At 40.0% G+C, this 16,670-nt stretch overlaps 1 protein-coding gene across 6 annotated transcripts in view; it reads right to left on the reverse strand.

The window, feature by feature from the left end:
• CCDC33 (coiled-coil domain containing 33) overlaps positions 1-16,670 on the reverse strand; it is a 293,168-nt gene that overhangs the window by 45,083 nt on the left and 231,415 nt on the right. For 5 of the 6 annotated variants that reach the window (XM_033919717.1, XM_033919716.1, XM_033919714.1 and 2 more), the window contains 2 exons: positions 12,989-13,164; positions 3,055-3,106 (listed from right to left, as the gene is read on the reverse strand). In XM_033919717.1, the coding sequence (XP_033775608.1) occupies positions 3,055-3,106; positions 12,989-13,164 (228 nt within the window). The remainder of the gene's footprint in view (positions 1-3,054; positions 3,107-12,988; positions 13,165-16,670) is intronic. The other variant, XM_033919715.1, reaches the window with a different exon arrangement.

A 16,670-nucleotide genomic window follows, 5' to 3' on the forward strand; every position in this document is an offset into this window, starting at 1 on the left:
CTGTTCAGGCAGTGTGCCTGATGGGCCGCCGTGAGAGCGGACCGCTGGGCGAGATGGACCTCTGGTCTGCCTCAGCGGAGGCAACTTCTTATGTTCTTATGACACTGAACGAAGCGATTTAGAAGGACTGTAAGGAATTAAGAGTCTCTCTTGCCTTTGGCTCCTAAAGTAAGAGTCAGGTGGGGATGGCTGGCTAAGATTTTTTTTATTGTTGTTTATAATTTTTATTCATTTTACAACTTACATCAAGTGTAGCAAGAAATAACATTTGAATTGAAAAACATCACTTGTATTACTATTATTATCATCAACTGACATTCATGAAAGTTAACCTCCCCTCCCATCCCTATCACATCAAAAATATTCATTTATATTATATTATACAATATACATTCTATTAATATATCAAAAAATCATCCCTCCCACCCATCCCTATCCCCTCATTTCAATTATCTTATGAAGGGAAAATGTTTACTACTCATTACAAAAGTCTGTTAATGGTCCCCAAACATCTCGAAATTTACCAAAATATCCTCTCTGTGTGGCTAACGTTCTTTCCATTTTATAAATATGACATACAGAACTCCACCAAAAACTGTACTTTAATCTACTCTGATTTTTCCAATTGAATATAATATGTTGAATGGCAATTCCAACTAAATGTATTAGGAAATACAATCATATATAATCAAAATGTATGTAAAACGTATTGTGAATGGTATTTAGTAGCAGGGAATCATTCATGCCACATATACAAGAACTGTTGACATCACACCATCAATATGGAAAATTATAACACAACGGAGAAAAATAAACCTCAATTGTGAGAGGCCGGGACTACGCAAGTACCCGAACCTAATCACATCATCACTGATTTATGAAAAAACTCCGTGTACATTTAAATAAATAGTTTCCATTCATACAAAGTCAAATGTTTTTCAAAGTTTTTTTCAATGTGAGCAATGTAAGCAAAGTCCAATGTATTGGAACGTGTCAAAAAAGTGAACAAGATCCCAAACTGACTAAAATATTAGCTCAACTTCACTTATATAAACGGTTGTGGGGTATAGAACAACGATAACAGAGAAAAAAATATCCACTCATCTGAAGAAAAGTCTTTCTGTTTCGCCTGAGGAGGCTACTTCAGGGGATCAATGCAGTGTCCAAGTATCACCCCGCTTCTTGCAACACGATAGTAGTAAAGCTGGCTCCTCTCAAAATGGTTCCCGGCCTCTCACAATTGAGGTTTATTTTTCTCCGTTGTGTTATAATTTTCCATATTGATGGTGTGATGTCAACAGTTCTTGTATATGTGGCATGAATGATTCCCTGCTACTAAATACCATTCACAATACGTTTTACATACATTTTGAATGGCAATTCCAGTCAGAATAAGTAGAAGCTTATTGTTTTTTGAAGAAATCTGACTTTTCGCTCTCATTGACTTGCCAAACAAAATAGTATCATATGTCAAGGCTACCGGATTTTCTAATAACCTATTTATTTGGCCCAAATTGATTTCCAAAAAGCCAAAATACATGGACAATAGAATAATAAATGATCTAAAGTCCCAGCTTCGAGATGACAATGCCAACATCTATTAGACTTAGAGCTATCTAATTTTTGTTAACGAACAGGGGTCCAGAAAGCTCTATGTAAAAGAAAAAACCATAGATATTCGTTTGGCTGGCTAAGGTATTAGGAGGGTGATGCCTAGGATTTACAATTATTCAGAGTACTTTTATCAGTGACTTGAGCGTGAAGAACAAAAGTAAGTGTAAACCACCTATCTTTTCTTTCTATTTAAACTACAGTATTTTATTTTGAGGACTATTTCTTTCATGTTTAATGCTTTTATAGACTGTGTCCTGTACAGAATCCAAGTTACATACGAATTCAACTTAAGAACAGTTTAAAAAAATGTTTTTTTTACTTAACCCAGGGACTACCTACAATGTATTTGAGGCCAAATCAAGTCAATTACGAATAACAGTACAGCTCTTTTACTATTCCATTTTAAAATGACATCAGCTTTTCCTAACATAAGTCAGATTTTTCTGAATGATACATCTGTAGACCAATGAGAACGTAACACGTCACAGAGAACCAATGGGCATGCGCTGGCGTTCTGAAGAGAAAAGCGCCATCTTTAATTTACTTATTGCATGAAAAGACATTACCTATGGTGGGAGAAAGTAAGTAGAGGCGATAATTCAGGTCTTGTTAGCTATATTTTTTTTGTTTAGTATGTGATTTTGATTCAATGTTTATTTTTCAGCCCGTTTAAATTATCCTGAGGAAGCCGGCTGAAAAACGGTGAAACGGAACCCGTCGACGGTTCACGCGGGCAGTCCCAATTATGCAGTTTGAGCCACCACAGATTAAGGTTAAGATATGCGGCATTAAGATTTTTTTCTGCTTGGGACATCTGTTTTGCTTTATAAGTTATTTGACTTGATTTATAAGCTGTTAAGGGCTCCTTTCACAAAGGTGCGTTAGGGCCTTAACGCGCGGAATAGCACGTGCTAGACCTTAATGCCAGAATTGAGCTGGCGTTATTCTAGAAGCGTACCGTGCGGTTTAGCGCGCGGTAATTTTGTGCGTGCACTAAAAACGCTAGCGCACCTTAGTAAAAGGAACCCTAAGTTATGGCAGCAACAAAGACAATATATACTGCCATATATTTGTTTATTTATGGTGCATGAGAAACACGTAAAAAATACAAGGCCTGTAAATTTTGGCTAAATTAATAGTGAAGGTTTTCTGATCCATGAAAGACACCTACCACCACCTTGCAATCAGAAGACAACTCTATATGATCCTCGGTGTGGTGCTTCTGAGATCTTTCCTTCACTTAGGTCTCTATGTGCTGTAGTTGCACTCAAAGACTAGCAATTTAAGTAAAGAAAGCCCAAACATCAAATCAAAGCCATGTCTTCATTTGAATAGCTCTGAAACTCTTCTGATTTAAAGGAGGCAAATGTTAATACATTACTTTCACTAGTGCCTGTCCCTTTCCACTTCCTTCTTTCATACATTTCTCTTGACACTTACCCTATCCTGGTGGTCTCGTACTGTATACCCTTGTATCTTCTCCACCACACTGCTGAAAAAGAAATAAAGTTGTTGAATCAAAGAGGGCTATTCTAGGTTAAGATGTTATCCGGTACTTTTTGATTACTTTTCAAATAGCATATTCTACTAATCTACAACATTGCGAAAGATTGCATTGCTTTAGGAAAATCCAGACTCAAAGTCCACTTCTTTGAAGATGCTTTCAGTTCCAAACTCCACCCTGCCTTTTGAGCACCAATATCTGTCTTATCATTCCCTCTATAATTCCCCCACCTGAGCACAATGTCCTGTTTGTCTGTCTTGACGAGCCTGTAAGCTCTTTTGAGCAGAGACTGTCTCTTCTGTGTTTTGATGTACAGTGCTGTGGTATGTCTAGTAGTGCCATAGAAATGATTAGTAGTAGCAAAGCCAGAGTAGACATAACTAAACCTGCATAAATTTCTGCAGGGAAGAAAGGATGGGCATAATTCTTTTTCTTCAGTTATGGCTTAATGAAAAGAACCTTGAGCGATATCTGACTGAGGTTATATACACTTGACCTCTGGCAACATCCAGTTGGGACTCTGGCAACATCTTGACCTCTGGCAATATCCAGTTGGGATCTTCTTTTAGACATTTGTGGTCCAATTTGTCAGCAGGCTGAAAGGAGTCTCTCCTCTGTGTACAGCCTTTATGGGTACATAGCGAAATTTCACTGCTTGGCCCTCTTACTTGTCCCCTCATCTACACTGCCTATCTCATGATCTACTTTTCTAACATAGATATTAGAAAAGTATTGTGATTGTGATAATCAACAAATTGTATCTGTGTTCCCATCGCTCTCTCTTTACCTAATTAGTCTAGAGAAGCTTCAGGATAAAGTTAGAGCCTGAGAAAGCAAACCAAGGCTGGCATCTCACAGAGGAGGAGAAGGATTAGAGTCCCAATAGACCCAACTTAATAGAAGGATTCCAAAATGTAGGGGGGCAAGCAAAGAGAAGGCATATTTCCCCTTGCATATATCAAAATGCAAGTTGCTTTAATAGAAAGACAAGGAGGAGAAATTCCAGCCCTCAGGAGGAACTGATAAAAAGTTGGGGGAAGGGATCACAGAAGATCCTAGGACTCCACCAGGTTGGGCTCCCTTATTCCACCCAGAAAAAACATTGTTCTAATCAGAGTATGGAAGTAATGCTTACTTTTAAAGAGCAATTATTTACAAATAGATAATGGAGGTGTGGCCTAGTAGTTAGAACTACAGCCTTAGCACCCTGAGATTGTGGGTTCAAGTCCTTGTGACCCTGTGCAAGTCACTTAATCCTCCATTGTCCCAGGTACATTAGATTTCCTCTTCTCTTCCCTTGTTTAAAAGCAGGCTGAAAACCTATCTTTTTGATAAAGCCTTCAATCCATAACCCCATTCCCCGCTGCCAACCAACCTAGCCAGCGATTAACCATCCCCTTTAACTGTATCCATGGCATCCTATTTGTTTGTCTTGTCTGTTTAGATTGTCTTCTTCGTGACTCTGTACATGCGTCTGGTAGCACTATAGACAGGAAAAAAGCTTGAGGACCTGGATATAAAACGCTTAGAACCTCCATTGATAGTCCGTATATAAATAACTACTAATAACACTCAGGAAGCAGAAAGGGGGAATGGATGTCACTCCCAAGAATAGGGCACTTGCTGAAATGGGAGCAGGAGGGAGCCCTGAGTTGGAAACAAACCTAGGCTTATTATACACTAGTGAGGAAGATTCCAGGCAGGTAGAGCAACACCTGGAGAAGAGAGGAGGAGGCAGGAAGTTTCCTAGGCAACTCCAGCCAGTACTTGCTGGCGCCTCACAGAAGGAAAGGGAGAAGCCTCTAGCTGAGAATGAGAGAGGCCAGTGAGGGAAGAAATTCTTCAAAGTCAATGCTGAAGCCTGAGAAGAGTAGACTATGGGCTAGATTCACTAAAGATAGCGACTCAATCGCTGTTGACCATTTCGCTGGCCGATTTCAAACAGCGATTGATTCACTATCAAATTTGCATGCAAATGATTTGCATGGAGGTGCAAATCATTTGCATGCAAACCTACTGACTCAATCGCTTAGTGAGGCACCTGAGCCAATCAGGGACTTCCAATCAGGGCTCCTCCCTAAGGAAGTCCCTGATTGGCTCAGGTGCTCAGGCTCCTCCCAAGGAAGGAGCCCAAAGTGCCTGAGTCAATCAGGGCCTTAGCCCCTCCCCGTGCATCACATGTTTAGTGACAATCGCTGACTTTAGTGAATTGGGGCCTACATTAGAAAAGAGTCGACCTCAAGAGAAAGAGGTGTGGCCATTTTAAGTTAAGAATCCTTTGTGTGAGGGAGAGGGGGGGAACTGAAGAAATAAGTAACAACCGAACGCAGCAGTGAGAGGGAATTGCTGTGTGAAGAAGTTGCTTACATAACCCTGGCAGAGCCTTGCAGGAACAATGCAAGAGAATACCCTGAGAGGATTATATGTGTTTGCATTAATAGTAGGAAGCTTCCTTCTCTCTTTTTTTGATTGAGTTAAGCCCATATTTAGAAGACTCCAGGTACATAGAAGAACAGAGCTGTAGCCCTATGGGAAGAAGAGACTGAACTGCTGTTTAGAATGTGTTAATAAGGTGAAGCCAATACTATAAACCACCCATCACTGTAGTGCAGTGCAGTGCACTCCTACGCTATTGTTGCCGAGTTCAGCTGTGTTTAAAAGGAAAAACGGGCCTGGATTATTTTCCTAAGGTACAATGGACTTTTAGGAATCAGACTGAACAGCACAGGCCACTACAATTCACCAATCAGGCAAACAAATTGCATGTAACTTTACAATTCAAAGGCTGAAACCTCAATTACTCCCACCTGCCTTTCTGCTTTTTCCTTTGGATGTCATTTATTTGTTTTAACTGTAAATATCACCTGCGACTTGTGTCACTACCTTCATTGAGATCAAAATTAGAATTATACGAGTAAGTGGAATAAATTGATATCTGAATTTTCGAACAAGAAACCTAAAACTAGTCTAAGAGACATTTGGAGCATTGAGACTAAGCAGCAGATTTCTGCTACTCAATGGCCACGGATTTGGACTTGGAGGATGAGATGTACAGGGTCAGCATCTATGAGACAGACTTGTTTTTTTCTGTTATATAGAATTTTCTGGACCCCTATTCGTTTGCAAAAGTTAGATAGTTCTAAGTCTAATAGATGCTGGCACTGTCATCTTGATATAGGGACACTGGATCATCCACTGTTCTATTGTCCCTTGATACTTAAAATTGTTTTTTGCACATTATTAATGCCTAAGAGTCCAATCAATGCAAACAAAAATAGATTACTTCTCGTCATGACAGGAGTTGCTATGCAGATAATCACGAAAAACTGGAAAAATTGGGACAGGTTAAATTACAACTTTTGGTGGGAAACCCTATGTCAAAGTTATAAGTTTGAACGTATGAATTCGATACAATTGGGACACTATAATAAATTCAAGGTGGTTTGGGATCCACTAACAAAATTTTTTAAGAATTGATCATTAGTATTTCCCTTTGATTTCTGAATGAGTGTTATACACATCCAGGAAGGAAGGGTGGGTGGAAGGGTGCGGGAGGGGGGTGTTATGTACTTATTTTATCATTTGATTGTAATGAATGCTGTTTATTGAATTAATTGTTTGTTAACCTGTTGCACTTTATATTGGCTTTTAAAAATGAATAAAGATTTATTAAAAAAAAAAAAAAAGAATTATACGAGTTATAGCAGATAAAGGATATTTCCAGTAGATTGTCGCAGGGATCAGTCCTTGGCCCAGCTCTTTTTAACATTTTTTAAAGTGATATTGCTGAAGGACTTTTGGGTAAGATTTGCCTCTTTGTGGATGATACAAAACTCTGTTATATGATAGACACTCCTGATGGTGTAAATAGCATGAGGAGAGATCTAGCTAAGCTAAAAAAATGCAGGGTTATGAATTTAATAATAATAACTTTATTCTTGTATACCACCACACCGCTTAATTCTAGGCGATTCACATCAAGAGGACTGCACAGTCAGCGAACATACACATCATAGAATATAGCAATGACAATCAGGTTACAAATTTGTCAGACAAATAAGTTTTCAACAATGTTCTAAAATAATAATAAGACTGAGCTTGAGGCATCAGAGTACTCAACCAGGTATTCATTTTTCCTGCCTGAAAAGCAAATGTTTGTTTTCTAAAAATCTTGTATAGCGACAAGCTTTTGGTATCGGAAACGCGAACCAATAAGGGGTTTTTTTTCCTGAGTGTTCTTATTAGACTTATATAATTCAAAATGAGAAGAAAGATAAACTGGAGCCAAACCAAATGTTGCTTTAAAGCAAATACAACCAAATTTAAACAGTACTCTTGCCTCAAACGGCAGCCAATGAAGTTGTTGATAATACGGGCTAATATGATCATATTTTTTTAGCTCAAAAATCAAACGAACCGCTGTATTTTGTATTAATCTCAGTCTATTAGAGATTTTTTGTGTGACCCCAGGTAGATAATATTACAGTAGTCCAGGGTAGACAGGATTGAAGACTGTACCAATAACCTGAAAGATGTAAAATCAAAATATTTTTTAATAGTATGAAGTTTCCAAAGGACCGAGAAACATTTTTTAATCATTAGGTCTGTGTGATCATCTAAAATTAAATGACGACCAATAACCTGAAAGATGTTAAATCAAAATATGTTTTAATAGTATGAAGTTTCCAAAGGACCGAGAAACATTTTTTAATCATTAGGTCTGTGTGATCATCTACAATTAAATGACGATCTAACGTTACACCCAGTGTTTTAATGGAAGTAGCTATTGAAAAACTGTGACCCAAGAGAGCAGTACCATTTAGGAGGAGAAGTAATTCTGTGCTCAAAAGAAAAACAAGACTTGGGGGTGATCATTACTTAAAGTGGCCAAACAGGTAGAAAGGGCAATGGCCAAAGCTAAAATGATGTTTGGGTACATAGGGAGAGGAATGACCAACAGGAAAAAGGAGGTTATAACATAACATAACATTTATATACCTTAAAACATTTCAGATCCATGCAGTTAACAATTTAAGAAAAGCTGGAACATTAACAGCGAGCTACAAATAATCTTAGCAAATTAGTCTTTACAGGGTTTCATATATGCAAGATGTTACAAAAACTTTCTGAATAATAGTTTCCTAAAATTCACGTAGGATGTTGAAGTAATAATAAAAAAGCTGACGAAAATCCAAGTCTCAAAGTGCTGATTAATAAGATAGCAATCCATTATAGTATCAACCCCTAACAGAGGGAAGTTTGAATAAAGTTGAAAAACCTACAGAGCGTCTTAAGTTGGGAAAATTAAAATGTTTTACTAGATAGCTGGGAGCCAAACCATGCAAAACTTTAAAACATAAACATCCTAATTTAAAAAGCACTCTGGCCTCAATAGGTAGCCAATGCAAAGGTCTGTAATAAGACATTATGGGGCTCATAATTGAAAGAGGAAAACGTCCAAAAACCAGCCTGACGGCACTTGAACGATCATCAGTCAAAAACATCCAAGTGCCGATAATAAAACCAGGTTTTAGATGTATTTCTAAACGACCTAGGCCTCCACAGTGCTGCTGAACGACCATAGCTAAATGGGGCATTTCAGGAGGAGTGTTGAGAGCGGGATTTGGGCGGGACGTCGTACTGCATGTATAACTGAAAGTTATACAGCACAGGATTGACGGAACTTGAATGTTGCGACTTAGATCATTTAAAACATGGTCTAGGTCACAAAAGCCCACCTAAAGTGACCAAATAAGCATTGCAAACACATAATACAGACCCCCACACACTACCCCAGTGATCACAACTTGAAAATCGTGCCTCCAGAACATCATCACCTGGCAGCCTGGCATAGGAAAGCCTAGTTGTGCTGCATAGAGGTGTCTTAAGCCGTCTTGGGTTGTGGGTTAGGGATCCATGGAGAGAAGGACCCATGCCCATAAGCCCCTGTAATTACTGCATTGATATTGAAACATGTGCACTCTCCTATGCACCCCCAAACCCTTTTGTACTGGCATATAAGTGGCTCCTGCAGCCATAAAGGCTATTGGGGTGGTAGATAAGTGGGTCTAGGGGATTCTGGAGGAGGTTTGGGGGGCTCACCGTGACCTATAAGGGAGCTGTAGTGAGATGATGATATGGCACCCTTTTTGTGAAGTTCACAGCAGCGCTCTGTAAGGTACCCCACTATTTAGGTGTCATGTCTGGGTATTCAGTCCATCACTTTGTAGACCCCTCCCACATCCAACAGGGCTTGTTCTAGGCGTTTTTGACTTGGATGAAAAGTTGGATGAAAATGTGGTATAAAGATGGACGATTTAGTGGCTTGGACGATCAGATCGGTAGGACGTATACTTAAACGATTTTTGAAACGAAAAAAAATTTGGACGTATTTTTTGAAAATGTGTCCTAAGCTGTTTTTTACTTTGGACGACTTGCAACTTAGACGAAAACAGACTTGGATATTCCTTTCGATTACGCCCCTCCACATGTTTTGATTTGTACAGTCTGAAAATCAGACAAATTGCTGTATTTTGAATCAGACAGAGAGGGCAAGATTCTTACATAAGCCCCCTAAATGAACAATATTACATTAATCTAAAATACTCAAAATAAGCGATTGAACTAATAATTTGAAAGAATTGTCATTAAAATATGGTCTGATTACCTGACGTTTCCAAAGTGTAAAAAAGCATTTCCAGACTAAGGCATCGATATGTTTCGTCATCGATAAGTCGTATCTAAATAAACTCTCATCTTAATGGTCGAGATGATGGGGTAAGAAATTCCATTTAGAATTAGAGTTTCCTCATTACATTTAAATGGGGAACCGAGGAAAAATCTGGTTTTATCTGTATTTAGTTTCAGTTTGAAGTCTTTTATCTAATGATCCACTATAGAAATTCTAATAAAGTTATATTGCGAAGATGTGTGTAATTGGGAAGTTAAAGGGATGACAATAGTGATATTGTGTGCATAAGTATGTATTTTTCACTGAAAGGGTGGTTGATCGCTGGAATAGTCTTCCACTTCAGGTTATTGAGGCCAGCAGCGTGCCTGATTTTAAGGCCAAATGGGATAGACATGTGGGATCTATTCACAGAGAAAGGTAGGGGAGGGTCATTGGGGTGGGCAGACTAGATGGGCCGTGGCCCTTATCTGCCGTCTATTTCTATGTTTCTATGTTTATTCTCATATATGATAATCAATTTCCTAATGAGGCAAGGTAGATGTTAAAAAGTAAAAGGGAGAAAACAGAACTCTGTGGAATCCCACAGGGATTACTCCGTATTTCTGAATGAGATTTTTCAAAGCAGATTTTATAAGTCCAAGATTGAAAGAAATCCTTAACCAATGAAATACTTTACCCGAGATACCAATACTGTCCAAACAATTCAGTTAAAATGTTATGATCTACAAGATTGAAAGCACTGCTAAAATTGAACTGTATAATGAGAGCTTGATGACCTTTGATGAACTAAGTAAATAATAATTTAACAAAGATGCTAAAATGGTCTCTATACTATACAAGGGACAGAAATCAGATTGTGAGTCATGTAAAATTGGAAATTGATCTAAGTATTCTAGTAATTGTAAATATACCATTTTCTAACATGTGTCCTAGCCAATTAAAAATACTTTTCTGGAAAGATAATGGAGATGTCTTTAAAATAGTAGAGGGACATCACCGCAGGCACTTCCTTTTTTTATTGTTTTGTTTGTTGTTTGGGGGAGGGGCTTCTTACTGTGGTTGCCAAGGGCCACCAGAATATGGGCCTTTGGCTTTTTGGAGTTTTGTTGGTCGTCTTCTAGTCTTCTGTACGCTTCATGGGAAAAAGGGGGGGGGGGGGTTGTTCGGGTGGTTATTGCTGCTTGGGTAGGGTTTGGGGGATGGGGGGCACGGGGGGGTTTCTACTCTTATTCTACCAAAACAACGTGATAACTTTTGTACTGTTGGAAGTTATTTCCTTTGACTTTTTTGTCTTTGTTGTTTTGCATTCATAATTAAACAGATTTGAACATAAAATAGTAGAGGGACAAGAATCTTTGGCGAGACTGCATTTAGTGGACTGTGTGCAGTTCTGGAGACCGCACTTTCAGAAAGATATAACCAGGATAGAGTCAGTCCAGAGAGCAGCTACTAAACTGGACAGCAGTTTCCATCACAAAGAATATACAGACAGATTTACAGACCTGGGGCTCCTTTTACTAAGGCGCGCTAGCGTTTTTAGCGCACGCACAAAATTACCGCACGCTAAACTGTACGGTACGCTTCTAGAATAACGCCAGCTCAATGCTGGCATTAAGGTCTAGCGCGCGCGCGCTATTCCACACGTTAAGGCCCTAACACACCTTAGTAAAAGGAGCCCCTAGTGGTTCAAGCTGTTTTCTCAGCAATCTGAGCTTGCATGTTCGATCCTAGCCTGCGCCCTGCGACTCTGGCCAAGTCATTTAACTCACCATGGCCACAGGTACCACAGTTAGACTGTGAGCCTGCTGGGATAGATAGGGAAAATACCTGACTACTATCTATGAAAGAACAGATAATATCAGTTGTTAGATCTGCTTTTTTTCAAATGCAGCTTTTAAGTAAGTTGAAGCCGATGTTATCAGCTTATGATTTTCATCTTGTAGTACAAAGTTTAGTGTTGCAGAAATTAGACTATTGCAATGCTGCATATTTGGGAATGTAAATCTTTACAAATAGCTCAGAATGCCTGTATGATTTGTGGGGGTAGTAGATTTGAGCATATAACCTCATTGCTGCATCACCTACGAGTTGGTTACCTATTAAATCACGAGTTATATTTAAAGTGCTGACATCGATTTTCAGGCAATTCGTGAGGCAATACCAAGGTATGTGACACATGTTATGACAGTACATCACCCATGAGATCAGAATCGGCAGTGCATTTGTCTGTTGATGGGATACAGAAGTTCAAAGATGCTTTTTGAGAAATGAAGACTTGAAAAATGAATAGAAGGGAATGTTTTTTTAAAAGAAATGTACAGTATACTGTTTTAATGTATATTTTAAAGTTTTGTTTGTTTTATGATTATGTACATATGTTGGAACCCACTTAGTTATAGGTGGACTATAAGCTTTTAAAATAAATAAATAAATTGAACATTTTCTTCTATATCTATATAGCATTTTTCCTCACAATAGAGAAGCACCCTTTTGTAGAACTAAAGGTATCTCAAACACTAGCAAGCATACCTTGGTGGAGTTATACATTATGAAGGCAAGGCCAGCTAGGGGACCACTTGGATGGCCTTTATATTTTGACAGACCAGTAAGCAAACCAATACCCTTTCTAGAGCCAGATGCCTGCAGTATAGAATATTTGGGGCCTCTTCTATTAAACTGCGCAAGCAGTTTCTGGCGTGGGGAGCCACGCTGAATGTTCCGCGCTGCTCCCGACACTCATAGAGTTCCTATGAGCGTTGGGAGCAGCGCGGGCCATTCAGCGTGGCTCCCCGCGCTAAAAACTGCTAGCGCAGTTTAATAGAAGAGGGGGTTGATTTCATTTCTGTTTTAGCTCCAAGAGGCATGAAACCTTGAAGCGTGAGAGCATGTAAGCCTTGGTTAGGCTGTTTGCTTGTTGGTCTACCATCCATAATAGAACCTGATCATAAGAGCACCATGAGAGGGTTTGGACAATTTCCTGGAGGAATAGTCCACAGTCTGTTATTGAGAGAGACCTGGGGGAAGCCACTGCTTGCCCTGGATTGGTAGCATGGAATGTTGCTATACCTTGGGTTTTAGCCAGGTACTAGGGTCCTGGATTAGCCACCATGAGGACGGGCTACTGGGCTTGATGGACCATCGGTCTGACCCAGTAAGGCTATTCTTATGTTCTTATGTACCTGCTTGGAATCTCAACATTAGTGAGCTCCAACTCAGCTGGTGGTCGCCCTTTTTTGGAAAGAGCCGCTCTCTCTTTTTCAGGAAGTGCATGCTTTCCCTGGTACAAAAGCTGATAATTAGGTAGGATGTCTGCTACAGCATCATGGGGTGGAAAACTGAGGTCCTCTTGTTCCAACTGCAAAATAAAAAGAAGAAATCAAATAGATCTTCAATTAACCACTGCACAGTTGACACATAGGAAAGAGCAACCCTAAACCATAGCTAGATGATATAAGGTTTCATATCTAGAGATGCTACCCAGGAAAAGGATCTAAATGGTATCACTGATAATACATTGAAATCCTCTGCTAAGTGTACAGCAGCAGCCAAGAAAGTAAATAGAATAATAGGAATAATTAGGAAAAAATGGAGAATAAAACAGAAAATATCATAATGCCTTTGTATCGCTCCATGGTGCGTCCTTACCTCAAATACTGTATGTGATTCAGGTCATCATATCTCAAAAAAGGTATAGCAAAATTAGAAAAAGTACAAACAAGTTAGAGAAATGCTAGAATTATGTTCAAACTATCTTGTATCTTGTACCACACCCTTAATGCCAACTCACCAGAACAAATAATTCACAAATGGTTTAAGGAGTGTGCAGAAATAAAGACCAGTGAGGTAATAAAATGTAGACGATTCTTGGCTGAAGGGGAGGCTGAGTTACAAGGAATTTATCAAAACAATTCCCTATATTTACTATATGGATCTCATAACTTGTAAATCGCCTTGCATCTGTACTGGATAACTGTGAGAAATTCAGATTAGATTAGAATGTAAAACAAATTGGGGATAATATATCATACAGCACACAGTAGTCTACTCTCATCCAAAGACGTCAAAATCACTGCCTTAAAAATTTTCAGAAAAAGTGGACAAAAGAGACCTCAGTGAACAGAACACCCCGCTCTATTCAAGCTATTGCCAAGAAGTCGAGTGAGCACATGCTAATCATAGGCCAAAAACACTCCACTCAGAAAAACTCAACTCAGCAAACTCAGAATTCAAACACAAGAGGTTCTACCAAAAACACCCAGCCTACATAGCATCCAGACTACGCCTATACACCCCTAGCCGCCCCCTCCACTCCAAAGCAGAACAAAGACTCAGCATTCCCGCAGCTATGGAACCGACTACCTACACAGATCAGGTCACTAGACTCACTAATGACCTTCTGCAGAGCAGTAAAGACCTTCCTCGTCCGCCAATCGGGCCATTAAAAACTGCCTCCTCAATATACTTCTCCTAGTACTCTTCGCTATGACCAGTCTGGTCTCTAGAATAAGCTCTGTTATTGTCTATTGTAATCTATTTGTTGTCATGACTAGTCTGTTTTCAAATAATTCTGAATGTCTACTTGTAACCCATTCTGAGCTTCTGGGAGAATGGGATAGAAATCGAAATAAATAATATACACGTTGATTTTAATGAACAATGATAAAAATGTATAAAAGATCCATAAGTCTCTCAAAAAATCCACAAAGTATGGGTAGAAATACATATGAAAAGCAAGCATAGACGTTTAGTTATATAAGTTGATTAGAACGCTCCAGATAGATGTCCTTTAGAGCAGAAAGTATACTCTTTTGTGAGCAAAAAATATACTCCTTTATGAGCAGACAATAAGGCCCTGATTCTACAAAGTGATTCCCGATTTTAGGCAGCTGTAGGCGTCCTACAGCTGTCTAATCAGCCAATCGGGATGCACGTTTTAAAAAAAAATGCTCCCCAGGCAGGCCGCCTATATTGAAGGCGCCTCCGGGAGCCTAGGGAGGCCCGCAAGACACCTAAGCTCGCCTAAAGGCCTTAGGCGGGCCTTAGGCGAACCGAGGCGTCTCCCTAGTAGAGGAAGAGACGCTTAAAATGTAGGCCAGCAAAGTGCTGGTCTACATTGTAAGTAGACGCGGCCGCTATACTGATCGCGGCAAGGGATCTCCCTGCAGCAATAAGTATAGCGGCCGCCTGTCCCATCACCGGCAGGAGGATGCCCAACTCCTCCTGTCGGAACCCCGAACCCCCCCTCCCCCCAAACTGGTAATCGCCGACAGGAGGATGCCCAACTCCTCCTGTCGGAACCCCAACCCCTCCCCCCCAAACTGGTAATCGCCGACAGGGGGATGCCCAACTCCTCCTGTCGGAACCCCGAACCCCGCTCCCCCCCAAACTCGTAATCGCCGACAAGAGGATGCCCAACTCCTCCTGCCGGAAAGCCCGACGACCCCCCACCAACTAATCTCCCTCCCCCAACTAACCTTTAAATGTTGGTCGGCTGGACGGGTCTTGCTGCCGTCCAGCCGACAGGCCCGCCTGGTGGAAATGAGACGGGCCCGCCCCTTCCCGGCTAAATCTAAGGCCTGATTGGCCCAGGCTCTAGAAGCCTGGACCAATCAGGCCTTAGGTATAGCGGGTCCGCCCATCCCCACTAATCCTAAGGCCTGATTGGCCCAGGTGATCACTGGGGTAGTGTGTGGGGGTCTGTGTTATGTGTTTGCAGTGCTTATCTGATGACTTTAGGTGAGTTTTTGTGACTTACATGGTCTAAGTCACAACGTCCAAGTTCCGTCGATTCTGGGTGTATAACTTTCAGTTATACGTGATGTACGACTAAGTCTAAGCCAACCCATGTCCTGCCCAACTCCAGCCCTTGACACGCCTCCCGAAACGCCCCGTTTAGCGTTGGATGTTGAACGGCACTATGAAGGCCTAGGTCGTTTAGAAATACGTCCAAAACCCGTTTTTATTTTTGGCGCTTGGACGTTTTTGAGAAATGTTCGTCCAAGTGCCGACTTTGACCGGTTTTTGGACGTTTTTCTCTTTCGATTATGAGCCCCCTAGTCTTTGGAAATCATTGATTTAAAAATTTTATTTATTAGATGCTATGATGGCTTTGATATAGTTCATGAGTATAGTCAGAATTGATTTGCGTAACAAGCATCATCTTCCCCTCATAGTACACACTCTAGACAAGGTTCTTTCTGGAACAACAAAAATAGAAGCTATCTGACAATTTTTTGCCTGTCCATCTCTATCACATCACAGAACAAGTGTTTGCATATTCCACAGTTTCCATGAGGTTCTCAGTCAAGAAACCATAGAACGAAACATTATCCCCCTCTTTTACTAAGGTGCGCTAACTGATTAGTGTGCGCTAAACGCTAACGAGTCCAGCGTTTAGTGCACGCTAATTGGCTAGTGCACCTTAGTAAAAGAGGGCCTATATTAAAATACATTAACATTCATCACCTCAGCTTCAAATATTTTTTTAAAATAGAAAGTTTTCAGTGCTTTCCAAAATAACAAGTAGTTTATTAGAATTCTAATTTGAACAAGTAGAATTAGGGGCTTGATAAGTTAAGCCTGATAAAAATATTCTCTGTTCTCACTTCCCTGCTCCTTAGCTTTCCTTCTTGAGTGTTATGTTTCACTCATATAATCTGATGTTCTTATATTTTGCTCTTATTTTCCTGACCTGAGGAAGAAGATTCTGGCCCTAGAAAGCTACTCAAAAAAGTATTGTTAGTCCAATAAAAAAGTATCATCATATTTTCATTTTATTTATATTTATTACCTTATAAATCAGAGTTTCTCAACACTCAGAAGCCGCTTGTTGGGGGTATGCGGCACCGCGTGGGTCTCCCG

This window comes from Geotrypetes seraphini, chromosome 14 (assembly GCF_902459505.1).
Source record: "Geotrypetes seraphini chromosome 14, aGeoSer1.1, whole genome shotgun sequence".
NCBI classification, from domain to species: Eukaryota; Metazoa; Chordata; class Amphibia; order Gymnophiona; family Dermophiidae; genus Geotrypetes; species Geotrypetes seraphini.